This window comes from Phytophthora sojae, assembly GCF_000149755.1.
Source record: "Phytophthora sojae unplaced genomic scaffold PHYSOscaffold_26, whole genome shotgun sequence".
Classification (NCBI taxonomy): domain Eukaryota; phylum Oomycota; class Peronosporomycetes; order Peronosporales; family Peronosporaceae; genus Phytophthora; species Phytophthora sojae.
The window spans coordinates 79723-105988 of record NW_009258140.1 but is presented as its reverse complement, the minus strand read 5'-3'; the positions used below and the strand labels follow the sequence as shown (position 1 = coordinate 105988).

General features: G+C 51.5%; 9 protein-coding genes across 9 annotated transcripts; 7 read left to right on the top strand and 2 right to left on the bottom strand.

Annotated features, from left to right (window-relative positions):
• Nucleotides 1-44: 44 nt before the first annotated feature.
• Nucleotides 45-355, bottom strand: PHYSODRAFT_343065 (hypothetical protein; the record flags this gene model as incomplete). The annotated part of the gene is made up of 2 exons (XM_009541589.1): nucleotides 45-262; nucleotides 301-355. The coding sequence occupies 2 exons, from the start codon at nucleotides 353-355 to the stop codon at nucleotides 45-47; spliced, it is 273 nt and encodes a 90-aa protein (XP_009539884.1).
• A 680-nt stretch (nucleotides 356-1035) lies between these two features.
• PHYSODRAFT_262292 (hypothetical protein) lies at nucleotides 1036-2906 on the top strand (the record flags this gene model as incomplete). The annotated part of the gene is made up of 3 exons (XM_009541588.1): nucleotides 1036-1312; nucleotides 1707-1875; nucleotides 2192-2906. The coding sequence occupies 3 exons, from the start codon at nucleotides 1036-1038 to the stop codon at nucleotides 2904-2906; spliced, it is 1161 nt and encodes a 386-aa protein (XP_009539883.1).
• A 491-nt stretch (nucleotides 2907-3397) lies between these two features.
• Nucleotides 3398-3763, top strand: PHYSODRAFT_292768 (hypothetical protein; the record flags this gene model as incomplete). The annotated part of the gene is made up of 1 exon (XM_009541587.1): nucleotides 3398-3763. One exon carries the CDS (start codon nucleotides 3398-3400, stop codon nucleotides 3761-3763), a length of 366 nt encoding a protein of 121 aa, XP_009539882.1.
• Nucleotides 3764-9399: 5636 nt separating this feature from the next.
• On the top strand, nucleotides 9400-10434 carry PHYSODRAFT_535888 (hypothetical protein; the record flags this gene model as incomplete). Its single annotated transcript, XM_009541586.1, has 3 exons — nucleotides 9400-9630; nucleotides 9901-10235; nucleotides 10281-10434. Coding segments are annotated over 3 exons (720 nt in total), but the record flags the coding sequence as incomplete, so codon positions are not given.
• Nucleotides 10435-12828: 2394 nt separating this feature from the next.
• PHYSODRAFT_566766 (hypothetical protein) lies at nucleotides 12829-14134 on the top strand (the record flags this gene model as incomplete). The annotated part of the gene is made up of 4 exons (XM_009541585.1): nucleotides 12829-12995; nucleotides 13260-13305; nucleotides 13343-13627; nucleotides 13688-14134. 4 exons carry the CDS (start codon nucleotides 12829-12831, stop codon nucleotides 14132-14134), a joined length of 945 nt encoding a protein of 314 aa, XP_009539880.1.
• A 4413-nt stretch (nucleotides 14135-18547) lies between these two features.
• PHYSODRAFT_535900 (hypothetical protein) lies at nucleotides 18548-18733 on the top strand (the record flags this gene model as incomplete). The annotated part of the gene is made up of 1 exon (XM_009541584.1): nucleotides 18548-18733. One exon carries the CDS (start codon nucleotides 18548-18550, stop codon nucleotides 18731-18733), a length of 186 nt encoding a protein of 61 aa, XP_009539879.1.
• Nucleotides 18734-18847: 114 nt separating this feature from the next.
• On the top strand, nucleotides 18848-19428 carry PHYSODRAFT_368914 (hypothetical protein; the record flags this gene model as incomplete). The annotated part of the gene is made up of 3 exons (XM_009541583.1): nucleotides 18848-18990; nucleotides 19047-19131; nucleotides 19198-19428. Coding segments are annotated over 3 exons (459 nt in total), but the record flags the coding sequence as incomplete, so codon positions are not given.
• A 778-nt stretch (nucleotides 19429-20206) lies between these two features.
• Nucleotides 20207-24060, bottom strand: PHYSODRAFT_343061 (hypothetical protein; the record flags this gene model as incomplete). Its single annotated transcript, XM_009541582.1, has 7 exons — nucleotides 20207-20430; nucleotides 20472-21021; nucleotides 21071-21467; nucleotides 21547-21632; nucleotides 21769-22016; nucleotides 22071-22173; nucleotides 22207-24060. The coding sequence occupies 7 exons, from the start codon at nucleotides 24058-24060 to the stop codon at nucleotides 20207-20209; spliced, it is 3462 nt and encodes a 1153-aa protein (XP_009539877.1).
• Nucleotides 24061-24411: 351 nt separating this feature from the next.
• Nucleotides 24412-25613, top strand: PHYSODRAFT_343060 (hypothetical protein; the record flags this gene model as incomplete). The annotated part of the gene is made up of 2 exons (XM_009541581.1): nucleotides 24412-24628; nucleotides 24664-25613. 2 exons carry the CDS (start codon nucleotides 24412-24414, stop codon nucleotides 25611-25613), a joined length of 1167 nt encoding a protein of 388 aa, XP_009539876.1.
• Nucleotides 25614-26266: the final 653 nt, after the last annotated feature.

Genomic DNA, 26266 nt, shown 5'->3' with positions numbered 1-26266 from the left:
TCACGTGCCACAGGTCTTCATGGCTGACGGCCACGCACAGCGCCTTACCTATTAACCTCGCACCTCTCGAGAATCAGCTCCGTCAGCAGCGGCGTATTGCTGCGCGTCGACCTCAGCAGCAGGTCAGAATAGTCCTCCACCAGCCTTAGGTCCGGCAGCAGCAGCTCCACGATCTCCGGGTGTCGGTTGACTGCGGCGGCGCGCACAACGTAGAAGACGTGGCTCTCGCGGTTAGCCTCCGGCACCGGGAAGTTATAGCCGTCTCGTGGGTTGCGTCCCCGTTCCGTGATTCGGTCCGACTTAGTTGAGAGGACTCCGTGGTCGCGCGCCCATTGCACCGCGTCGTAGCTGCCATTGGCGGCAGCATCGATGGCGTCGCACGAAGGAAATCGCAGATCCGTTTACCCAAGTGAGACACGAGGTGTTCGTTGAGCGTATCGGTCGCTTCCGGGTGGTCGGCGATGACGCGTACGTAGTACGTTTGACACTACTATCTACACGTTGTGTGCTAATTGGCGGGGGTTGTGCGTTAACTGTAGCGCTGCGGGGGCGAATTTCAACGAGGTGATTCATTGTGAACTGACCGTGAGCGCGAGTACTCCAGTAGAGGTGCTGCTTCTGTCAAAGTACGACGTCTTCAATCGTCTGTCGCGATCGGCTCGAGACACCTTGCGCGCTGCAGCCCAGTCGCACGCGGAGAGCATCGTGTACATTGATCGATTCCACAAGACGCAAAAGTGGGAAGCGTACAAGCAGAAGGTGCTCCGAGAACATGTAAACCACGAACGCATTGAGAAGCTTTTGCCGTCTGCTGCGGCGGCAACGCGCCGCGGTGCAACTAAAGAACCCTCTACCGGAACTACCGCAAAGATCTCGCAGACACAGCAAGCTGCAGCTGCCCAAACGACGGAGCCGAGGCGGACTTCAAAGACGACCGAGTCGGAGAAAGTATCTCAACCCTCAGGAGGGGCGACGCTCCCTCGAATTCCTCTTCCTCCTGTGAGCGAGGATAAATCTCCCGATACTTCTCGCAGTATGGCTTCGAGCAATAATACAGCGAGGCAAGCCCTGGTCCCAGCGAACGAGTTGCTGCTGCTGGCTCAAGAGACTAAGGCCATGAAGAAGTGTTTCAATCCAGACCAAACACTCGGCAACTACGTCACATCCTTCAACGTGGACACACCACCCAGTGCCGCTCGACAGCGACAGCTAGACGGTGTCTTGGCGGCCGAGGAGCGTCGACAAGCTGAAGTGCTGAAGGAGGGCAACTCGCTAGCATTTTTCGACATCAAAGTGGTCGAGAAGCAGATTGGTACGACGTGGAATCGCACGGCAAAGCACCTGGAGGAGGTTGAGCAGAGCATTGGCGACGAACAAGCACCGGAAACCTGTCGGTCCTCTCGATCTTCTCGGTATCACCGCTGCGCCAGCCGTCTCCGAGTGTACGAAACTCGAACCAAAGCTTGACCATTACGTCACAAGCCTTGAGTCAGCTTCTGCAAGAAAACTTCATCTTCTCTCGTCCTCCAGGAAGCAAACCACAAGCCCCCGATGTTCGAAACGGAAGAGTACAACAGCGCAAGGCCACCTCCACTTCACCAACGCGAAACCCTCCGCCTCCCCATTGAAGGCGTATTCACCGTCCCGCTTCACTGCACAGACCGAAAGTACGAGTGAGACAGATTATGCGGTCTTTGTCATCCTAGACGAGAGTAGCGAGGAGCGATCAGAGGCGACGTTTGCGCCCAAGAAGTCTCCAGCTTTTCAGATTCTGCAGTCCGCTAGATCTCTCTTTGCGATTCGTGAAGCAGCCGAGAGGTTCCAGGAGAGCACGGGAGTGACGAACCTCAAGTACTTCGCTTTACCGCTCAAGACGTACGCGCTGATGCCGCGAGCCGATCGATCGAAAGTTGACGAGGAGCGACTCTAGCTACAGCAAGTGGCAGAAATGAGTGGCAGTAGTCCACGGATGAGATCGATGTCTACGTGCAGCCCGCTCGTGGAGGAGTCCACGATCTCGCTCCACTCAACTCCAGGAGACGGAAGTGTACACTTCGCCTCATTCCAAGAAGTGGCGATGTCTCCGGTTCCTAGCGCGTCGAACAATAATGAACCTCGACCATCTCTGCCTGGCCGATCAACCACGACCGCCCATGTCACCTCGAAGGAAAACTTTCAATTCAGGTACCAGCACTGCTCGATGCACCTTTGCGGTTGCGAGTGTGGTGCTGTCAAAGCTTGAGGCGGCCCATGCGCAGTACGAGGAGCCGTTTGTGGCCGTGCACGCACTCTTTTCCTCTGAAATGGAGGCGGTGACCTTCGCCATGAACATCAAGGCCTCTCAGCTAGTTAATAGCGCCATGTTGTGCATCTTTCCCGTGGGCAAGTGGATCTACCTCGAGCACGCGCACGACTGGTTCGTACAAGTGGAAGCCAACAAGCGCGAGAAGCGCGCTCCATCCTTGACTGGAGTATCGTCGACTACGTCGTCTCCGACGCGCTCGAGGCGGTTGTCGCTCGTGGTGGAGCCCCCCAAGCCTATTTGGGAGCAAGAGCGTGACGACGCTCGTCGCCTTCACAACTTCATCTGCGCTCGCATGGGCGCCCCCATGCCCGACAAGAAGAAGGACCGGACGGAGGAGAACGGCGGCTTCACCCCGCAGCCACTCGTCTCACTAGAGGACAAACTTGACACGCTTCACAGTTACCTGCAAGCGACCGCAGCATTCACGGCTCGAACGGGTTACGGGGGAGTGGCGATGCTCAAGTATCGGCAAGTCAAGCGCTTCGGGTCCATTATGAGGTCCCGCATTTCGGGTACACAGCCCCACGGCAATGGCAACAGCAGCAGAAGTGGGAACTCGCCCCCGCCTCGAACCTCGTTCTCCCATGTTATTCCTGGTTAAAGGTTGGCTGGGAAGGCTTTTAAAACGTGTTGGTATTTCCTGTAGCCTAGTACTTCGTAGTAGATCGCACTCATGCGAAGTGCTGCACTATCAACTTGAACGATCAAGGAGACGTATCTGCATTACTATACAGTATGAAAATTTCACATTTAATGGAAATACGGATCTGCGTGCACAATAAATTTGTGTATGGAAACCCAAGGGAACAGCGCTCTATACCTTAGCTTAACCGGAAAGCTTCAACTTCATATACACTTTGCAAATACTGCACAGATCCCTGTGCACATAAAAAGTAAACGGACTACAGTGTAGTACAGTATCAAAAGGAACAGCACTCTAACTCTAAAGGGCCTTCATCATCATCAGGTGAAGATGTAAAGTGCCGTCAACAAATTTACGCATGCAGTCGGTTGGGCAACATTCAGCAAATTGGTTCGTCCAGAGCCTTGTTGTCAATTTAGAAACAAGTGCCTAACTAACACGACAATCCAATGCGTTTCCTGTGCTTCGCATTGCTTTGCGGCGTTTTTTTCCTCCTCACAAAGGTCGATGCTGCCTCGACGGTGACGGACTCGAAAGTTTCCACCACGGCTGTGGCTTATTCGACTTCTGTGGATACCGTCCCCACCAAAAGCCTCAGGGGCGATAAAAGTAATAACGACGAGAGCGAGGAGAGAGCGTTCGGCATCAACGCGATTCCTGGTCTCAAGAAGATCACAAACTTCGTCGACAAGCAGAAGACCGCGAGTTGGCTGAAGAAGGGAAAGGTCGCAGACGATATCTTTGCCAAGATGAAGCTGTGCCGGCCGAGAAGCTGTTCGAGAGCCCCAAGTTCCTCGCATGGGCCAAGTACGTGAGTCAGTACGACCTCAAGTACCCGGAGAAGGCGAAGACGGTGATCCCAACTTTGACCAAGACCTATGGCAACGACGTCGTAGCCAAGACGCTCGAAGCTGCGACAAAGTCCCCGGACTCGTACAAGCAGTCTGCAGACCCAACAGCTTGAGTACGGAAGGGTGTACGAATGTCCACAGACGACGTCTTCCAAGCGCTCAAGCTCAATGGCAAGCTGGACGACGTCCTCACCGACCCGAACCTGCTGGTGCTCATGCCAATAAAGTATTCATATGAATTCCAGGAATCACCAATGCAACGCACAATAGATCAGCGGGATGATGATTTTCGTATACAAGACCAGAATCACAAACTCCGCGGTAAAGAGCGCGCTTGCGCTGCGTTCCAGAAACCACTGGCGCTCCTTGTTGGAGAAAATCTTCATCAACGGTGTCTCGGTTGGAATCAACTCCAACGAGAGACTCTTCACCTTTTGTACAGGTCTGCTGTAGGGAGTGAGTGGCGTACGGGCTCAACTGGAATCAGCTTTCGGTCTCTTGATGGGATATTCACTTGTCGAAGGGTGCTTAAGGTATTCAGATTGAAGGCGCTTAGATATGTCGTCGACTTTGCCAATGGACCGTAACGCAGCAACGAAAGTCTGGATCTCGCTCTCGGATCATCTTAGAGCGATCTCAATGAAGCTTGCGGCTTTTAGAGGGTGGTCAGCGGGGATTTTTCGACGCAGAAAAAGGATCGCGTTACTGAGATGCCGAATATCCAATAATGATACAAGCCCGAGGAGAATGTCCAACGCAACCACTGCACCACCGTAGTGCTTGAGTGCGAGTTCTCCATCGAGCTGGAAACGTACAATGCGTTAAACACTTCGACGTTAGATATCATGACCTGAGGGATCAATTCGTAGTTGTTGCCCAAGCAGTAGCTAATTCAGTTCCTCGCAGCAATTTTGATGACTGGGAGCAGCATGACGTAGAACTTTTTGGTTTTTGGCACTGACGCTGATGAATCCGTACAAGTACGCTGGGTATACGAAGGTCAGCAACACTTGGCAAATGAGCACGATGATGGCCCTTATCAGCTACTTTAACAGCACTCGGTTTTGATTTAAAACTCTGCCGAAGAAGTCCACGAAGCATGCGACCAGCACTAATACCAGACGTTGATCCCCACTACAAGAGCAAAGGGTAAAGGGAAGCCAATGACGCTTGCCATCGATATCTATCATGAACACCACAGCCCCTCCACTCGAGATGATCGGCATCAAACAAACTTGAGTCGATGTGAGGTTGAGAGCTGGCACGGTGACTTGGAATTGTTCGAGGATCACTCTCGTCATGAGAGCCATTGTGACGAAGTCTCGGACCCAAAACAGATATTTCGCACTGGAGCCATCTCTGGGTGAAGCCAATGGAACATCGTCAATTGATATGAGGATCACCAAACACGGGAAGGGTGAGATCAGACTGACGATGATTGTCCAGGACAACGGCGTGGTTTGGCTGTAGGCTAAGAGCTTGCGAATACGCTCTGATGAATAATGTCCGCGAAGTTTTGGTTGGAATGTTATCGGAAGCTTGCGAGCTCGACGCCAGAAGACGTGTAGTCGTTGTCTTGCGTCGTCAAAAGAGTCCATAAGTCAGACTTCGATGTGAGCGAGTTTGATGAACTCACCATGATGAACACGAGCTCCTTCCCACTAACGCGATCGCGACTGATGCTATTTTATACCTTTGCGCCGTTGTCCACAAAGTGAACCATTTTTTTATAGAAGAGTATTACTTACAGCAGTCGATAGGGCGCGCAATAATAGCGCAGTTATCGAATTTTGGGCTTTTCCGATTCGAAATAGGCGGGGGAAACGATAATTTAAAGGTGCATCTGGTGAAGCAAAGGCATTGCAGGCAACGGAAACGGTCACGCAACTGCAATGCACCCCCTTCGAGACGAACCATTGCGATCAGGAAAGAACCTTATTAAAATTTTGCAGGAGCAAATTCGAAGTCTTGAGCATATTGAAAGTTATGATACGGTGCAGTGAAGTGAAGCAAAATAATTCTGAGGAAGTGTAAAGAGATGCCGCCCAGAACTAGATATCTGTTGGATCGCGTCACAAGATACTGAGACTCGTAAGAAATAAAACGCCCTTGCTCATCTTCATAGGCATACGCGTGGTCTTAATAATTCTACATGAACCAAAACCTTTAGTATCCACGTTTAGTAGGTGAAAAGCGCACTACTTATCGGTGCTAGCGACCCGTACTGTAGTGAGTTTTTCGAGATCTTCATCAAGATGTGTATCGTGCGCGATACCTGTATCCGATCCGGGAACTCGCTAACCGTATTAAAACTCTGGACGCCTTGCCGACCAAGTAATACTGATTTACTGTATTACTAATACAGTAAACAAAGCCATCGGTGGAGTACCGTTCCAAGCGCCAGCTGTTCATCGCGACGACATCCAGTTCTAGGGACGCGCGCGTACTCGCCGAAATCGGCCGTGGGCTTCATGGCGGACAGCATGAGCGATTGGTTGAACTCCTCAATCATCTCAAACGTGTACGGGGCCTTGAAGCGCTGGTCTTGCTTTGCGTGCGCGCGTCTGCGTGGGGTGGGGGACTTTTGGAAGCGACTTGGGGAATGAGCACCCGCCGGTATGCCCCCGGTGATGCACTGGGCCCTTTAAAAGGTTTATAGTATAACCCTATGCCCAAGCATATTCGTAGTTCGTAAGAACTATAGTACACAGATTATGGCTACCGTAACATCACCAATTTGTACATTTCGTGGCTGGTTGTTCCCAGAATGTCGACTGTATCCGTAGTGTGTACCACACACTGTAGTGAGCAGTTCTTAAATTTATGAAATTTATTTGGAAAATCATAACTAGTATAGCTGCATTTTCTCCTTATAAGCTAACATTTACTCAAAATCATTGAAATCACGCTCTTTTTCCTGCGGCTTTGGGCCCCGCTCTAAATCCCACGAATCCTTCTTGTGTAAATTTGTATAGCTGGAATGCATGACGTCAACGCGCTCGGACGCAAAGCCCCCGGCCGAGCGCGCCTTTAACTTCTTGCGTGTCTTTTGCACGGCAACTTCGCCAATTTTTGCCAGGAAGGTGCTACACCAGGGTTTGAAAACTAGCCACCAATTTTCATGTTACATTATTCTTGCCTACCCCACGTTTGCACACAAAGGAAGTCTACACTGTCCTCCCAGACCAAAGTTTCGCCTACGAGAGTCTCTAAACGGTTATCGTAGTGTCTAAAGAGCTCGGTACTGTACTTGTTGCAGACAGCGAAGTAGCTGCATGCATCGCATTGGCTGTCTTGCCGAATCGATTGAAGTTCGAAGCTCCCCGTGACGTGTACTACACGTCGGGAAGACAAAGTGTACATAACGGCTAACTTCGGGCTTGGTTAACACATTGTCTCGGAACGGTACTCGCCTCAGACGCGTATGCGCATGTCGTAAGTTACGAGTTACAGATTCACTTGATATTTGTAAGGACCATGTGTTTATCGTCGGGATAGGTGTATAAATTGTCATCAGGTTTTCTCGCCAATGTTGTAAGTGATACGACATAGAAATAGAGCAATCGCCGCTCAATGTCGTAAATGACCCCACTTGCAGTCAACAGACGGCTGAGGAGGTGCACTGTTCTGCAGATTCGATCAGAAATCACATGAAAGAAGGTGCATTGGCTCAACAAACTTTTATTCAACCACACGAAACTGACCACTGACTAACTGCAACGCAACCTACACGCTCACTGTCATTGCTGTCATTGTCCACCATCGCTTCCTTCTTCGCGGGGAAGCAGTTCCTACCGTGTCTTCTTGCGCTTGCCTGCGTTCTTACCGGGCGTGCGCTACACGGCGCGCTTCCCCAGGTCTAGCCGGTCACCCTGAGTTGCCGCCAAAAGTGTCTAAAGTCAACTTCGTGTGCTGGGTGAAGGTCCTTCACTTATCCTTCACTGAAGGATATCTGTCTGGTCCAACTCTGGACGTACTGTCCGGACTCTGGACCAAACTGTCCAGGCTCTGGATCAAACTGGAATCTTTCACCCACCTGAAACCATCCTCTGACCCGGTTCTGTGAGCTTGTCGCAGATACCTCTCGCACCTTATAGGTTGCGGTTGCTTGAAATAAACTTGATTAAAGTATGAGAATATCGTGTCTACGTTTTTCTAGTACAACGCGCTCAATTTCGTAACTTATGACATAAAAAACAGACATGTCGTAACTTACGACGTTCGGAGACAAGGTGTTAATAACCAAGCGGATAACCAATGGTTATCCTCTTCAAGCATGGACAGCACCCGCCGCAACGCTTCCGAGACTAGTGGTGATTCCAAATTGACTCTTCCTCGCAAGGCTCGTGCAAGAACCTCAACTTGGCGTACGGTAGCCTTCTGTCCGGCCAGTAATTGAGACTAGGGCTGTTTCGTGCACCAGTTTCGGTAGGGTTATGCCTGTAATTTCAAGAGCTTTAATCGTACTTAGTAGAGAGACGCAATTGATGTCTCAATGGGCTATCCCCGTAATAAAGGGCTGATGAATCTGCACGAAAGTACTTTCGTGTACTTTCGAGCACTGCATGAAACAACCCTAATTGAGACAGCACCCTGCTATTCGGGCGCACTCCAGTGAGAAGAACTTCAGATCAACTTGAGGTCGTCGTGCGCCACCTAGCGAAGAGTTTTCAAGCGTCAATCGCACAGTCATCCCAGCAAGAAGATTGGAACCCCCGTCGATAACGACTTTCGTGATTGCACGTAAGCGATGGTCTGGCTGTAGTACAGTCAATGCACATAGGCCGCTTCGTACAATATTGCAAGTCTTCTACTGTATGAGGCGTCACAGCCGTGGGAGAAGTGCACAAGCCGGTCATCTGCCATATTTGGATGTGATCATCTGGCGTAAGCACGAAATGCGTTATGAGCTCTCTCTCTCTCCTATCGGTCACTCACCCTGAGACTGCTCCGTCCACTTGTCTTCTTGCCGAGTCGACCTCGGACACTCCCACCGCTCTGGCCCCAAAATGAGCAGCGCCCTCTATCCCCCCAACACCCACTGGCTCAGCGACGAAGCGATCGGTGCAACGAGGTGCGGAGTATCCACCCACCGCGGCTTCGACCAAGCTCCTGCGCGCTACAGTCAGTCTTCGATCCCACACATGGCCGAGCGCTTCCACCAAAAAATAAAATATAAAATTGTATTGCAGGCTACTTTCTTCCATAATAATCATTGCAATACGACTCCCACCAATAATCAATTATTTTAGTGGAACAATACAGTAATTATTGTATTGAGCTTGCCTTTTATCTTGACATTTGTATGTAGATTAAAATACCGACAAATATTGAAGCCCACTAGACTCAATAATTATCATTGCAAGACGCCGATTCCCAATAATCAATTCTTTTAGTGGAACAATTCCGTAATAATTGTTTTTGTATTATTTTTTCCGACCCCTGACCACAAGACTTCATCTCCGTACGAACGCGTCGCCGTGACGACATCTTTCGACCATGGGAGTATCCCTCGGTATACCGGCAAAAGACCAGCTCCTCCTCCTGCACACGACACTCAAGTTCAGACCCGCAAACTTCAAGAAGAAGAAGACGCCGCGCAATTGAACCGAGAGCGTCGCCGCTTGACTCAAATCTGGTACCGACAGAAGCTCAAGGACCACGCCGACACTCTCGAGCAGCAAGTACAAGTGTTGCGAGACCAAGTGCAGAAGCTCGAGTTCCAGCACCAGACCATCTCTCCACGTATCATCGCTGAGATTACCCCCTGGAGCGTGGTGGCCGAGTACTTCCGACTCAGGGCTCCCCCAATTCAGTATTATATTGAATTGGTAAAACTGCTTGTCAGTAATAGTGATTTAAATATGACGATCGCCAATAATCATTATTATACTGATTAAATATTTCAATTCCATGTATCATGACTGTGTTTTTGTATGCCCTGAAATCATACGAGCCAATAATATAAATTTTAATATGGCACTTGCCAATAATACATATTTTTTCATATTTATTAACAATTTTCATATTGAATTTTTTTATTGATACCCCTGTTCCGACTGTTCCGCTTCGCCTTGACGGCGTATGTGCCCATATCCGAGCGCTGCAACTCTCCTAACTACCCAACGTTGCACGAGTCGCACGCTCGCCGTGAGTTTCTGCAGCGAGCCATGGCTCCAGATGTGATCGTGGAGAATGGACGAGGCGTTGAAGCGGCGCTGGAGTACTGGAGGTTTGTCTCCCTCTCGCAACCGACCTTCGAGATCCGTGCTGCCAACGTGGAACAAGGTCCCGAAGGCTTCATTGTCGCCAAGACGAAGACCAAAGTCGTTTTGTGTGAGGAGATGCTGCGCCACGCGTTCCCGAAGCTGGGAGAATCTGAGCGAGGGAGGAGTCTAGCTGTGAAGCTACTGACCAGCGATTCGAGGCGAGTGGAGTCACGGTGTTCGGCTGGGACAATGAAAAAGACTTCGCCAGGAAGTGCTTCAGTCTGGAAGCAGACTCGGGTTCTGAGCTTGAGCAGCGAGTCGGACTGGATGACGCCCATGTTACGCTTGCTTGGCAATGCGGAGGACTTGGCGTTTGTGTTTGACGGGGCTTATCTTACGCTAGACGGTCGACTGAATATTGATTAATCCATACATTGATAGCTTCACTTTTTTTTCAATGCGTAAGGTGATCTCTGTAGGCAGTAGGCTAGTGCAGTAGGCTGCAGAAGTGGAAACGATAAACTCTTCTCGAGATTCTCCCATGGCCGCGGGTTACTTGTCGAATAGCGACACATTTTCAAGATTTTGTTTTCGTTTCCCAGAGTACAGCACTGGAAATCGGACTTTACTTTGATGGCCAAGTCCCAATTACCATTGCTACTGCTTACAACGTAGTACATACTTTACATACGCTTTCCAGGAGTACGAAACCACGGTAGATCTTCATGGGCAGCTCCTGAAGTGCTTCTCAAAAAAAAAAGCAAGCAAGCAAGTCGTCGTCGTCAGCAACAATGTGCCGTCTAGTCGCAGTTCCTCTTGCCAACCAGGACTTCCAGATCCCAACCAGGACTCTGAGGTCAGCTTATCGAGCAATCAGCCAAAACGGCAGTATCAGCACAACGCGCGTATGCAGACCCTTACCATCCGAAAATGATATCAGATAATTTGCAAGTCGCTGTGCCCATTTGATTGAAGCGCGCGGGATGAGCCTCGAGAATTATACCTTGGACATTTCACCCTATTCACGGGATCAGTTGACATCTGGTGTCGTCACGACAGCGGTTTGGCTGGTTTGGATTTCGATCGACCACCCCTGCGGGATCAACATCGCGGATGTTGGAGAAGTTGGCTAGTTCTTGAACAAGAACATTTACCCAAAGTTGGGTTCTCTGAAGACCCCGTGGGCCTGAGGGTGGACCTGCAACAAAACGTGTGAAGAGGTAATTACCTACAGGTTTCCATGTTTTACAATGTGGAAGTGGAGGAGTAACCCCGTAATCCTTTTCATCTTTGTCGACCCCAGTTGTGCTGCAAAGTTGACAGTCGCTCAAGCTTTATGTACCTAATCCGCGAATCACTGGCAACTCTGTCCTTGAGTACGTCTCGAACGTGGTTCTTGGTGGCATGGCACCTAACTCGAAGTAATCTTTGTCCAAAGGCTGAAAGCATTATGCTGTCTGGCGAATTGTGAAGGCGATGTGCCATCCAACCCAAACGAGCTGGCCCAAGAATGCTCCGTCGTCAGCCCAGTGCAAGCCACGAGTATTCGGTCTGAACGCCAGCGTGACCGGCATTGACGGCATCATACGCGTTAAGGCGCCTGGTACGTACCGAATGACAGCGGTGGTGAACCACCAGCCAGCGGGGCACAACTTGTTCATTCAGGCCGGATTGCATTCAATCTGCGCACTGTGGATTCGCTCAAGGCAACTTTGGATCGACGTCGCTCAATTGCATGACTCGTGTTCGATCAGCTCACTGTGAAAATGCCTACCCTAAAGCTGCGGGTCGTGGTATTGCTCTTTCAAGAAATACATCATTTGGTAGTGAATGTTCTTTGCTCACGCATTTTTAGGAGTCTACAGCCTAAGGCTTCTGTCGAGAATGTACGGCGGGTGAGCTAGTTTGAAGAGATTAGCTTGGTGGCCCGACAGGCTGCTCCCTCCGAGTTGTGTGTCTACCTGCTGTCCTTCTTTCAGCCGAATATTATACTTATGGGGCATCCACTGATTTCTCCCAACGAATTAACTCACCCACTTTAGTTGTGGCTTGAACTTGACGGTTCGGCAGCGGAATACCTTCAGCTCGTTTCGTAGGGCGGCAGTCGGCATTCCCCGGCTCAATAAATTCTGACGAAGCGATGCCAGCTCCTTTTGAATCTCGTGCATCACGTAATAGTTGTCTTTTTCAGTCGCTTGAGCCGACTCATAACTTCTTCTTGGAGGTAATGAACTTTTGCTTTGAGGATGCCAATGTGCTCCAGGAATATCGCTTTCATTCCGAATGTGTACTCCATCACTCGTGACTTTCGAATGACTCGGATTCTGACCGCAATCTCAAACGAAGGGCGTCCTCAGTGTTGCTGAAATAAAGTCGCAATACTGGACACGCCGTCGTGTGCACTGTTTAATCCCTCACGAAAACACTGCCACTTTAATGCAAAATAAATAAATAAAATGTTAGAACAATGAGTGATATTTGATATGCCTCGACGTAAACTGAAGCAGCAGCGTTGGTGGTGTCGACGTAGGTTTCAATGCGTAGCCCAGACATTCACCTTTCTGATAGTATCATGGTAGCTAAACAATATTAAAAAAAAATGATGTCGCATGACACCTCGTAGTCTTATGTCACCTCCTTCCTGATTTAGGTCTTCGAATTTGAAATCGAAGTATGCATGTTCTCACTTTAGACTAGAGAAGAGCTGCGCAACATCCACGAGCGTTCACAATGAGGAGCGAGGGGGACTGCAAGAGCCTGCCATCTTCTACTAGCTTTTTCAACACAAGTGATTTGGTGCACACTGAAAGCGCCACCATCATGCCCCCAAGCCCCATTGCCTCGACTTCCGCGCAACCCGTGCTCGAGTTCAATGGGACCACCATCTTTGCACCGCCACCGGCGCCTACCTACCGCTACGCGATCTCGCTCAAGAACGACAGGCTACGCATCATCTGGCTCGAGGACTACGACAGCAAAAAACAATGGTAGGCAGCACGACGTACAGTACAATACGCTGAGCATGATACTACTTTCGCTTTTGCGAAGCAAGCAGTTTCTCCCGCGTTCAAGCTGGCATCGGTCCATTAAAGGTTGTGAGGAAGCGGCGCGAACTTGAGGAAGTTATGCCAGCCGAAGGGAGGCAACGATGTGCCTACATAGTGACGGGATCATCTGAAGGAGGACCACCACGATTGTATGGGGTAACGGAAGACTGGATACTGATGACCGCAACTGGTATCCCAACACAGGTGCACATCTGAACTAGGCGTTAACGCTTTTGTCGACGCCACGAACGTCATCCCGGACGCTGCTATTGCACGTATGATTTAAGCCTCTTTATTGCAGCTTTCTTGTTTACCAACTGTATGGTCCTCTCCAGTGTTTTTGTGAAGTATTAAATATTGCTGGCGATGGCATTGACAAGATTGCGAGCACATTCAGCCGCGTCAAGGACGAAACCTTCTGGTTGGAGATCGCAGTAACACTTCAGGTGCTGCGTAAGTCCCGTGGGATGACATACGCATTCGTGTTGGAACCGATTTCAGTCGAGCGCATTGACGTTCTGGAATCCAAGGTGCGGGACATGAAGATCGAAATGGATAAACTGCGCCTGGAAGTTGAAAACAAATCCGCATCACTTCAGGCGGAGATCGAGATTGTCAAAGCGGAAGTGGAGAAACTGCGCCAAGAATCTGAAGCACGTGCCGCCTTGCTGACCAAGATACTGGGGGATGTACGAGCTCAGCTTAAAGCGAAAGACATTTTCGTGCTCGCCCAGGCGGTCGCAACCAGCCGAGTTGGCGACGTCATCCGCTGGAGCAATAGCAACCTCGATGGTGTGTTTGGAGAGGACGGTGTGATTCGGTTGCCGCTTTCAGGCTTGTACCAGATATTGGCTGTCGTCAATCACCACGCGGACCGTCTTCCAGAAGCCATTCAGCTGATGAAAGGCTCTACTTGTGTACAGTTCGCCTACTCTGGATACACTGAAGGAAGTTTCTGCTCTACCAGCCTCATGTGCGTTGTCCGTATCGACAAGGGCGATCAACTCACAGTGAAATGCCCCACCGAAGTCGTTGCAAGCACCTCGATTACGTTTACCCGCATCGGGGATGTTGAATAGACTACAGAGCTTGTACCAATGTTACGATTTCTATGCATATGTAGATGTAAAGCCCGTTTCGAATCTTCATGTGCTGGCCTTCTTCATGGCTTCCTGCTTGATCAACCCGTATTCTTCTTGCCCTGGATAAGACGAATACTTTTTATAGCGATCCCCACCACTTTTAGCATACTACCTAGTAGGGGTGTCGGTCTCCCACAAGTCAATTGGCGCCGACACGAGATCACTTCGAGCTACCCAGCTCAGCCGATCACTATGTCGTCGGTACCTTTCGGACTGGCTGTAAGCATGGTGAAGTCCACCCTACAAACACCAGGGACGTTTGAGGGCACCACAGCCTTCTCTGCTCCGCCGACACATAAATATCACTACGCCCTCTCCTTAAACAACGGAAAACTTCGAATCACGCTCGAAGGCAGCGACAGCAAGAAGCGTTGGTAAGACCGTTTTCAAGCGCAATACATATTAAACTACAAGCTCATGTTTTCTCCGTTTTAACTCGATGTTTCTAAGGTGCACACAAGAGCTGGACCAAGAAGAATTTGTCGATGGATCGAACTCCATCCCAGACGCCCGTGCGCCCGACTACGCTGAGGTAGTATAAATCTTCTTGTGTGAGTGCACAAAACCTTCGTGGGCTTACCCTTGCTACAATGTTGAACAGTGTTTCCATGAGCTACTCTCATCATCTCTGGAGGGTGTCAAAAACCCTCCGCGAGCTCTTCGCAAAGTAAAAGACGATCACTTGCTGCTCGAGTTTTACGTGAAGGTGAGGGCGTTGTTGAAGTCGCGAGTAGTGACGTACACCTTCAACTTGGAGCCGGTATCAGTGGAGCGAATCGATGTTCTGGAGTCAAAGCTTCAAGATTTGCAACAGGAAGTGAAGCTGCTTCAAGCAGAGGCTGCTGGGAGAAACTCCGCGCAAGAGGAGATGCAAAAAATGATCTCGGATTTGCGAACTGAGGTGAAGACGCTGTGCGGGTCCGTAAAAGCTCCAAGCGTCTTTCTTGCGCGAGCAACAAGTCAGTTAGGCTCTGAAGGACTGCTTCTCTGGCGTTGCGAACATCTCAAAGTGCTCGACGGAGTTTTTCACGATCTGAATCCAGGCATTTACCAAGTGAACGTTCCGGTGCACGTAACGAGTGGCAATGGCAAAATGCAGCTGAATAAAGGCAACCGCATTATTTGCTGCACCGATGGTTTTCTCTTTGTCCAGCATCATCCATGTGCAGGTGACCAAGTATCCGTTCACGTCAATGGCAGCGTCTCGAGTGGTTACATGACGTTCGCTCTCCCCGCGAAGTTGACTGTCTAGATTAGTGCGTGTCGGAGACGACAGAGGTAGATAGTCACTCAGGCTGCAGTGATAAGCTGAAGTGGTTCCCTTGGCTGTACCAACACGGTCCGATTATAATTTTTTTTTCTATGCCACTAAGGCTGCAGATTTTGCTTTGGTTTATCTACAATTCAGTGACTACCGGTAAGCACTATTCGTGAGAATACTCTGTCCGCTGGTTTTATCCAGTTCGTTGCGAGCGTCTTGACTCCCCATCTTGGCTTATGTGCGATAAGCCGATCCGCCAGAACCGAGTACTTTGGCAGCACCATCTTGGTCGTCTGAGAATGTTTAGGGCACGTTCGTCGGTCAATGTCACTCCGGAATTTCCAGCTTTCTGCCCAACACCGCATTAATCAAGATGTCCGGCTTTGAGACGGTACCCGGTGCCTCTGTCCAAGGAACCACCACGGCAGTGCCTGTCCAACCCGTCGCCGTGGCGGTCACGCACGACAATATCGAGTATGAAGGCACTACGACCTTCGCACCGCAGCTGATGCAGATTTACCGCTATTCGCTATCTTTGAAGAGCTGTACGCTCCGAGCTTGGCTCGAGAACTGCGACAACAAGAAGCAATGGTAATGTTGTCTTCTAATCGATCTTACACTTGAATTGTTATGGTATTGACCCAATATTCATCCTTGGGTGTTGTAGGAGCATTGTTCTTGTGGAATACGTCGACGCGACCAACTACATACCGAATGTAGGCGTTCTCGACTACATTGAGGTACGTCCGTACATTATGCTATGGCGTTAAGTAAGATACTGATCCGTATATTCCTTCGTAACAGTGTTACTGAGTCGCCCTGTCCTAGACGCAAGCAATATCCCAAGGTCTCTGCAGTCTACAAAAGATGATCGGCTGCGGCTGGAATTCTCGGTCAATATTCAAGCGATGCTGCACCCTCGCGTGCTGACCTATGTATTCAATCTGGAGCCGATCTCAGTGGAGCGAATCGATGTACTCGAGGCCAAGCTGCGCGACTTACAGGACGAGGTGCAGCATCTTCGGCATGGCGCTGGGGCAGGTTTCGTAGTGGTGGAGCTACAGAACTCGGTGTAGAAGCTCCAACGTGGTCTGTCGAACCGCGAAGCAGTGATTTAAGATCTCCAACACCAAGTTAAGTTACTGAAGGCCGAAGTGATGAAGCCCCAACGCACTGTAAAGTGTAGCTCCAAGGTCCACGGATTAACTGGTGCGAGTCCTGAATTCATTCAGTTGGAGGCAACTGCCATGTGCGGGAGTAAGTGCTTCTGGTCACCGGTGGAGAACTATTCGAGCTGCCATGCTCTAACACAAACTCAAGACACACAGCAACTTTGTTGATCATAACTCATGTTCCAGTTATATCTTATCTGTCGTTCTATGGATAAAACCATGCATCAGAGCTAAGAGCTAAGAATACGGATCATCCTGGGGCATAGTTTCTAGGACCCGTCCATCGCCGCACTCATTCAAGACGCTAATCAAGAAATATAGAAACGTTTCTATGATATTTCTATGGTATTTCTGACAACGTTGACGAGTTCAACGTGAGACTTCAAAGAGCTCAGCTCTTAGAGCTGAGAGCTCTCTCCAAAGCTCTTCAGCAAGATATCTACGAAAGCTCTCGATTCATGTGCTTAACGAGTGACAAGTGCGGAGAAGGCCATCTCTGTCGACACCCACTACGTTTACCTAGTACTACCTTGCTTCATAATAGCCCTAGAGACTCGCGTGACGCGGGGACAGCGTCTCTAAGGTTGCGAAGCTGGTCGTAGATAGCAGCGCAGCGGACGGCGGCGTGGGCGAGCGTCGTCGCATCACACAACACATCTGGTGGAGCGCAGCTGCCGATACGTACGTCAACCCGGAGGCATGTTCAGGCGTCTGCGTGAACACGAACGATCCGAGCATCATCCGTCGCGCTGATGGCACGTACTTCCGCTTCTCGACGGGCGATGGCATCGCCGTTTACTCGGCGCCAGACATCACTGGTCCGTGGGATACAAGGGCGCCGCTGCCCTTGGTTGCATCGGCAGCTCGGGCATATCGAAGAGGTTTTACACCTCTGACTCAGAAAATGCCATGCCGTTCTGAACGCGGAAGTAGCCAATTCAGAAACGAGTTTCTGCTGGACCCGGGCAGCGACGCTGGTAGTAGCTCGGGGCGTTCGTTCTTTGCTCTAGGTAGCTTTTGATGAGACTCTCGAACGGCACACTAACGGCGATGGAAGCGATCGAGATAACCGGTGCTGCGGTGTTGGCTCTATTCAAGTTTTGCTGCGACCAGACCGGACACGAATCGGCTGTGGACTCGACGATAATGCAGCACGCGGAACTTTACACGCGCGCTGGAGCTTTATCGAAGTAAACTACCGCTCAATCAACGTAGTAGGTCTTAGCTAAAGCTGGCCTATGTGCATGGGCAGTGTCTACGACAATCAACAAAGTTTCCCTTGCTCAACGCAGAAGAAAAGGAACAATCATTTTATTTAACTTACTTCACCTGCTCAGACAAAAGATCTGACAAATTAAAACTTACCGTATCGACAGAGCTACGTACTTGCTTGTCATCAGCAGTTCTCCAATCTCCGCATATACCGCCGAAGCTCTGCATTGCTACCTGCACACGAGCGTCGGCGTTTCTATTTTCGCAAGATGTACCAAATATGCGGTATAAAATGCTTCGTGCAAACTGCACGATGAATTCCACTACATTTTGCATTATGGGCCGTTTCATTTGATGTTTGTATGCCTGATATTTTCGCATTCGTGGAATTCGCCGGTCAATGAGCACCCTCAGGGCCTCCGAAAATAGCATTGTCAATAACATTATTTCAGAAAATAACAATAAATTACGCATTTCGGCGGGTTCAGCCATCTACCGTGATAATTTATTGATGTGCTTTGTGATATTACATAATTTATGACAGTTACCTTTATATAATACTGTTAGCGTTTTACCAGCCATCTTCTCGCTTCCAGTCGTTCAGAAGAACTGGAATCACTGGTTGTCTGCGTTGCTAGTTGCAGCTCATTTGGCAGCGCTCACTTTTCAATTTTCACTTCTCAAGCCTCCAAGACCTCATCCAGCATGGTTCGCGCTATCCGCCCCCCTCGCCCTACCTACATGAACTCCCAAGTCTCGGGGTTTTACTTCCGCCCGTGTCGCGACGAGAACGACGAGGTGATTCTCGAGTATTTCCGTTGCCGTTGCGGCACGGTCCGTTTTGTATGGAATTCAGGGTGCTGCACCCTGAATTCCATACAAAACGGCTGATTTGCACGACGTTTTTCGTAGAAGTCCGGCTTCGCGAAGGTTGCCAGTAACCAAGCATTGTCCAGCCCCTCTGCTCAAGATACCAATTTAGGCGTGCCGGTCCAATCTGTCACCGAGGCCGTCGTGCACAAAAGCATCGAATACGAAGGCACTACGACCTTTGCGCTCCCACCGACGCAGCCCTACCGCTATTCGCTCTCACTGAGAAGCGGCAAGCTCCGCATCTGGCTCGAGAACTGCGAAAGCAAGAAACAGTGGTAAGTTGTGCAAATATTATACCGCGGGCGATCCGATCAATCTCTGCTGACCGCAGGTGCACGAACGACTTAATACTTATCGACTATGTTAACCCCTCCAACTACATTCCGGATGTGGTGCCGTTGACTGCATCGAGGTGCGTTCATACTATTACGTCAGATCACATTGAAATTTCGGGGTTGATCCACGTACCCTGCTGACTGCAGTGCTTCCGTGAGTTACTGAATCGAGCTGTCGAAGACGCAAGTGAGCTTCCACGATCTCTGCAGAGCACAGAGGAGAGCCATTTGCAACAGGAATTCTCGGTCAAGATTCAAGCGATGCTGCGCCCTCGTATGCTGACGTACGCGTTCGACTTGGAGCCGATTTCGGTCGAGCGGGTTGATATTCTCGAGGCCAAGCTGCGCGACCTACAGGACGAGGTGAAAGATCTCCGAAGTGACGCGGCAGTCAACACGATAGTAGCAGAGCTGCAAGACGCGGTGAAGAAGCTTCAACGTGACCTGTCGGAACGCGAAGTGGCGGATGCTGATCTTCGAAACCAAGTGGGGTCACTTCAAACTGAGCTAACCACTGCATCGGAAGAACTGAAGAACCTCCGGCAACATTTGTCAGGTCGCGAAGAAGTGATTTCGAGGTTGCAGAACGACATCGAGGGGCTCGAATCAGCTGCAGAGCGTCATGAGACCATTCGGTTGGAGGCAACTTCCAAGCATAACGTAAAATTGTTTTGGTCAATGCTGGAAAACTATTCAATCGGAGATGATGGCATCATCAGGAATCTGGAGCCAGGGCTATACCAAGTAGCGTTTCAGGTTAGCCATAGTCACTCTAGTCACTCGGTGGACAACCCTAACTCTGTCAACCTAATGAAGGGAAATATGCCCGTCGCCTATGACATGCGCGCGTCCGATATCAGTACGTTGGTCTGCAATCTAGTGCGGACCTGCCTTGAAAGGCATCAGTCAGCTGACACTGACACCTCACATGATGAAAAGTAGGATTGCAACAGTTGGACCTAAGCGACCCTATTAAGAATGCGAAATCTACGACTCCATCAACTTACATTTTCTGGTATTTCGGCTCGGAAGTGCTCTAGCACTTGCGAAGTTAGATTGTATAGTAGCTACCACTATCTCGTTCAAAACCTAAAATGCATGACACGCTAAATCCCAAAGCAAATCTACTTGTATAGTACTCAAAGGATGTCTCTGTCTAAGCAGTAGCTGACTCGACCAAGTTGGCATAAATGCCGTTTAGCTGCAGCAGCTCCTGGTGCGTGCCCTGCTCCGCGATCTTGCCTCCACTCACCACGCAGATCTTGTCGGCGCGACGAATCGTAGACAACCGGTGAGCAATGACGATCGTCGTCCGCCGCTTCAGCGCCACCACCTTGTCCAGAGCCTCCTGCACCTCTCCGAGTCCAAAGCGCTTGTGGCCTCGTCCAGCAGCAAAATATTGGGGTTCTTCAGGATCGCACGCGCGATGGCGATGCGCTGCTTCTGGCCGCCAGACAACTGCTCGCCCTTCATGCCCACCTGCGTCTCGTAGCCGTCCGGGAAATGCGTGATGAAGTCGTGCGCGTTGGCCATCTTAGCGGCCTCGTCGATCTCCTGCTGACTCGGCTGCTCGGCCAGACCGTACGCGATGTTCTCGGCGATAGTACCGATAAACAGTGTGGGCTCCTGGCCTACCAGACCCATCTGACTGCGCAGCCAGTTCAGGTTCAGGTCCTTGATGTTGCGGCCGTCGAGCAGCTCTTCGCCAACCACGGGGTCGTAGAACCGCTCGATCCCCGAGATGATAGTGCTCTTGCCTCCACCACTAGGGCCGCAGAACGCCACCGTCTGGCCGGGTTCAATAGTGAGGTTGTAGTTCTTGAGCACGTTGATCTCCGGGCGCGCGGGGTATCGGAACGAGATGTTCTTGAACTCGAGGCGGCCCTCAACCTTGGCTAGACGGAATCCGTCGGAGGTGAATGAATCAATTGGGGCGACGCGATCACGAAGTGCGTAAATCGTCGATCCGGCCTTGAACGCTTTGGGTCCGTCAGTCAAGAATCGGGAGGCAAAAACTGACCGTCTGGATCGACATCGTGATGGCCATCAATGTCCGCATCATCTCCGCAAAACCAACGGTGCCGTCGTTCACCTTCTTGGCTCCAAACCAAAACACGAGCGCATACGTGGCCATCATGATGAAGGAGCTGAATCCCAGCGACAGACCACTAACCTGCTCTTCCTTCCGGCCCTTGCGCAGCGGTTCTTGAAGCAGCTCATTAAACGTGGTGGCAGACTTCTTCTCGATACCCAAAGCGGCAACCGTGCGGATGTTCCCAACGACTTCTGACGCGTGGGCTCCTGGGATTGCCAAGTCATCTGAAATCAAACCAGCATCTTCCATCTCCTTCATACGCGCCACCTCCCCGAAAATCCACATGGGGAAAAGCACCAGCATGATGAGCGATAGCAGCCAACTTCCGAGCCCGAAGGAGATGACAAGCGCAGCGATCAAAGTGAAGACAGCTTGGGTAAACGCAGCTTGGGACTCCAGACATCAGCGAAACCTTGGTGGCGTTCGTAGCCAAATCAGCAGTCAACGCGCCAGTCGCGTTCTCCTTCTCGTCGAAAAAGCCAACATTCTGTCAACACAAGCCCCTGAAGTTGGCGGTGCGCAAGTGTGTCGTGATCTTCTCTTCCATGTACTTGAAGCAGTTCATTTGCAGATACGTGAAGATCGCGATCACTGCAGCGCCGACGAGGTAGAGAATGCCGTACAGCTCTACGTCGTTGTACAACGTTGTCAGGTGAGATCGGTCCCCAGGTCCTCTCGAAGAGCGCGTATTGTTCCGTCATAGCAGTGATCATGCCCGTGATTAATAGGGCTGAAGCTGGCACCGCAATGCCTCCGACGCAGGAACCGACCAGCCCAAAGACAAAGTGGTTCCGCGCGAGTCCGTTGAGTTTCAGTAAATCAAACAGGTTGAACGGCTTCTTGTCCAAGAAGTTCTTCTCCACCGCGCTCACTGAAATGTCAGTCTTAGCCGATACCCCACTCAATGTCCGTGTCATCTTCGTACTCTCTAGTCCGTTCTCGGCCTCACGCTTCTCCGCTTCTTGCTGCTCCTCCTGAGATCGCAGCTCCTGGATCCGGTACATGTTCTGGTAGACGCCGTGCTCGATCTTCAAGAGCTAGTCGTGCGTGCCGCTCTCCACAATGTGGCCCTCATTCAACACCACGATCTTGTCCGCGTTGCGGATGGTGCTCAACCGGTGGGCGATTACGAGAGTGGTCATGTTGGTCGTGGCCATCAGGTTGTTCAGCGCTGCCTGCACAATCTTCTCGCTCTCGTTATCCAGCGCGCTCGTGGCCTCGTCCAGCACCAAAATGTTGGGCTTGCGGACAATGGCACGGGCAATGGCGACTCGCTGCTTCTGACCGCCAGATAGAGAGACGCCCTTCTCGCCCACCAGCGTGTCGTACTGCTCCGGCAAGGACATGATGAAGTTGTGCACGTTCGACAGCTTGCAGGACTCGATGGCCTCTTCACGGGTCACGTTGTCGCCACCCATGGCGATGTTCTCGAAGATGGTCATGGCGAACAGCACAGGTTCCTGCGACACCATGCCGATCTGCGAGCGCAGCCACTTGACGTTCAGTGTCTTAACATCCCGTCCGTCGAGGTAGATGGTGCCGCTGGTGGGGTCGTAAGAGCGTTCAATCAGAGCAATCAGCGTACTCTTGCCGCCGCCACTGGCACCAGCGAAAGCCACGGTCACACCAGGCTCAATGGTGACATTGTAGTCGCGCAGGATCTGGGCGTCAGGACGACTCGGGTACGTGAAGTTGACGTTCACCGCATCGATCTTGCCTTCACACGTGTCAGGAATGATTCCCTCGTCCTCCTTCTCCGCATCGATAGCACTCGCAGTGTCCAGGATCGCGAACAGTTGCTCAACAGCACCAGCGGCCTTAGCCACAGCGGAAACACTCGGGGAAACCTGGCCGAGAGAACCTGTTCCCATCATGACGCCAAAGAAGGCAGCGAAAACACCCCCCGGCGTTGGTTCCCCCTTTGAAGCATTCCACCCGCCGTACCAGAGTCCGACGGAGTACATGATCCACATACTAGCCAAGAACAGCGCATACACCACTGTCACCACCATGTTCAGCTTGATGTTTTCCGTCTCTGCCTTGAAAATCTTGCTCTCAAACTTCTCAATTGCCTTCTGCTCTCCATTCAACGAAGCCACAGTACGGATAGAGCCCAGTGTCTCCTTGGCCACTGATCCTGCTTCAGCATACACCTTCTGGGCAAAGTCCGACATGATCGTGAACGTCTTGATCATCCAGTTGAGCGAGAGCGCCATGACAGGCATCACACACGCCATCACCAGCGTGATATCCCACCCATGGGCGGATCCGATGATAAAACCCACGACAAACTGGATCGAGTATCGAAGCGAATCGCCGAGCTTGTGGCCCATGCCGTCCCTGATCCTCACCGTGTCGCCCGTCAACCGACTGGACAACTGCAGCGCGTCGTGCGCGTCGTACCAGCTGATGCCCATGTACAGCATGTGCTTGAGCGCTTCACCCCTCAGTGCCTTTATCTGTCGCTCGGCGCTGTAGTAGAACGCCACGTACGAGACGTAGTCCGTGATGAAGAGGAAGATGGCGATATACAGATAGTCGAGAGCCGCGCTGTTGACCTTGTCCATGTCCACAGGCGTGGTAGTGAACCCCGTCAATACATCGCCGAAGACAATGGCCATGAGGGGGAACAAAGCGCCATTGGCTCCCGTCGTGATGATACCGACCGCGAGTAGAACTTTGTCCAACGTCGTGGCGTAGCGGTACAAGTTGCTGAAGTTGAAGGAGGTGGGGCCATCGTGCACCATTTCATGACGAAGGTCCAGTTCCTTGGCCCCTGAGTCGCTGCTAGTGCCGTAGCTTGGGGTGTCCACCCGCTTGGGCTTCACATTGACGTCGACAGCAACGGCGCGAGGAGTTTCTACGCGCTGGTAGGCGCCTGCATCTTCGGGGGTGAGCTCCGACTTGCTCAACATGACGCGACTTCACTGGGTCTCGCTTGTGGGTGTCTTGGCAAACCGCGAAATGCGGCTCGACAATATGCTGCATCGAGTAGTGTCCGTGACACCCTTACGAACGGCGAGATGCGTCGAATAATCATTCGGGCGTAGAATAATCAATGTTTCGTCTTTGTATGCAATTCATCATGATTGCGTACGCCGAAGCACTCGCTGGTGTGAAGGGTCACCTCATCGTTAAGTTTCTGCAGGGTTATGTAGTGCTGTGTGTTGCTGTTGTGCCGGTGAGGTTTTAAAAGCGTTCCAGCGTCCGCGCGGCCGTGGACAGCGGCACTGACGAGCAACTGCAGCAACTTGTGCAGCCCCCCAATGGCGCTGCCAATGACGCAGCTGCTGAGGGCTGCGAAACTGCGCGCGGGCGGCCAGTTGACGCAGATCGTGACGTGCAACCTGGAGGACGCGCTGGTGAAGCAGTTCCAGCAGCTCGGCGAGGCGCTGGGCGTGACGGAGGTGAGGGAGGCCATGGCCCAGCAACACTACAGCAGACTGCAGCAGTTGAAGGAGCAGGCGAGAGTATTTGTAGATAGTAATGGTAGGAAAGCGAAGGTGTTGATGGTGGAGTGGCTCGAGCCGCTGTTCCTCGGCACGAAAGGCTGGATGCGGGAGATCGTGGAGGCCACGTGGTGGAGGACCTGGAGGATGGGGGAGAAGTGGACGAGGTGGTCGTGGCACTGTGCGGACTGAGTCTGGACAAGACGGAGACGGAGCTGCTGGAAGGACGCGTCGGGGACTGGTGGACGTCGCTGCTGAAGGTTGAAGCGCATCCGAAGGTGTTCATTGTGGACGGCACGTCCATGTTCACTCGTCTGACGAGGCGGCTTCTGGTGGCGCTGGAGTGGCTCGTGCACGCGCTGCATGAACCGGAGAGCGGCTGGATGAAGGACTCGACGTTCCCGTACAAACTCTTCGACACGTCGCTGGTTGCGAGGGATTCGAAGGCTGAGGAGACCAAGTCGGCGGAGTTGCTGGAGATCGAGGAGCTGCATCAAGCTGCGTGCACCAACAAGCAGGCCATGTACACAGATCCAGCCACGGGTTACTCCGTTATGGCAGCGTACATCTTGACGGAGCGGCAAGTTTGCTGTGGCAACGGGTGCCGCCACTGCCCCTACGGCCACGCGAACGTCAAGGACCCGTCTCGGCGCAAGAACACCCTAGCTGGTAATATTTTCCTGCAGCCGCGTCGTCGCTCACGCGGTTTCGCGAAGGGATCCCCGGGTGGCCAAAAGCTCTGGCCCGAAGGTGCTGACGCTGGCTCTGACGCGCAGAACGACCTTGTGGTCATGTTTTGGAGTGGCGGGAAGGACTCATTCTTGGCACTGGGTGCCTTGTACGAGTCTTACGCTGTTGAACAGAAGCCTATGCCTCGCGTTGTGCTGCTTACAACGATCGACCCGAAGACAAACGTCGTCCCTATCCAGGACATCCCCTCTCAGACTATTGCAGCTCAAGCCGAAGCTCTGGAACTTCCTTTGTGCCTAGTAGCTGTGGGACTGGGAGACGAGTACTGAGGAACGCACTCCGCGATATTCCGGAGCAAATGAAGCGAACGAAGAAGTCCAGCAAGAGCCCCGAGCAGAACGGTACGACTCCGAGCGTTTCTGCCCTTGTATTTGGCGACCTTCACCTGGACGATATCTCGATCCAGCAGTGCACGCCTACAGTCAAGAAAACAGTACTTCAGTATTAGTTTATGCGTCAACAATTGTGCAATATTTCTCTTTAACAATAACAACACCTCATCGTGAGGATTGGCCCCACAGTCAATGGGATGGGCGTGTCATCTCAACAGATACAGGAAGCTTGCTTGGCATCGTTTGAGAGCCGACGGCTCGTTGCCCTCCGGGAGCCTTTACGGCAGTTCCAGAATGTAGAGTGGCGAGTGAGGCTTGGCTTCCTCTGTATGGCACTGCGTAAAGTGACTAGAGTGTTGCTTGGAGGTCGTTGCTGCGCCTGAGCTTGAGGCGGCCTTAGTTGCTAGAAGTTGAGGGTACAGTACAACTTCAACCTACAGTCATGTGACGTAAATTGTGCAGATTCCCCTCAGCCCGATGACAAAGATGTCCGCCGGAAACGGTAGGTGGACGTCAGTGTCCACGTCGGTGAAGAACAAAAAGAGGCTCGAGCAGATGTGGACGAACTTCTCCTATCCAGACAAATCTAA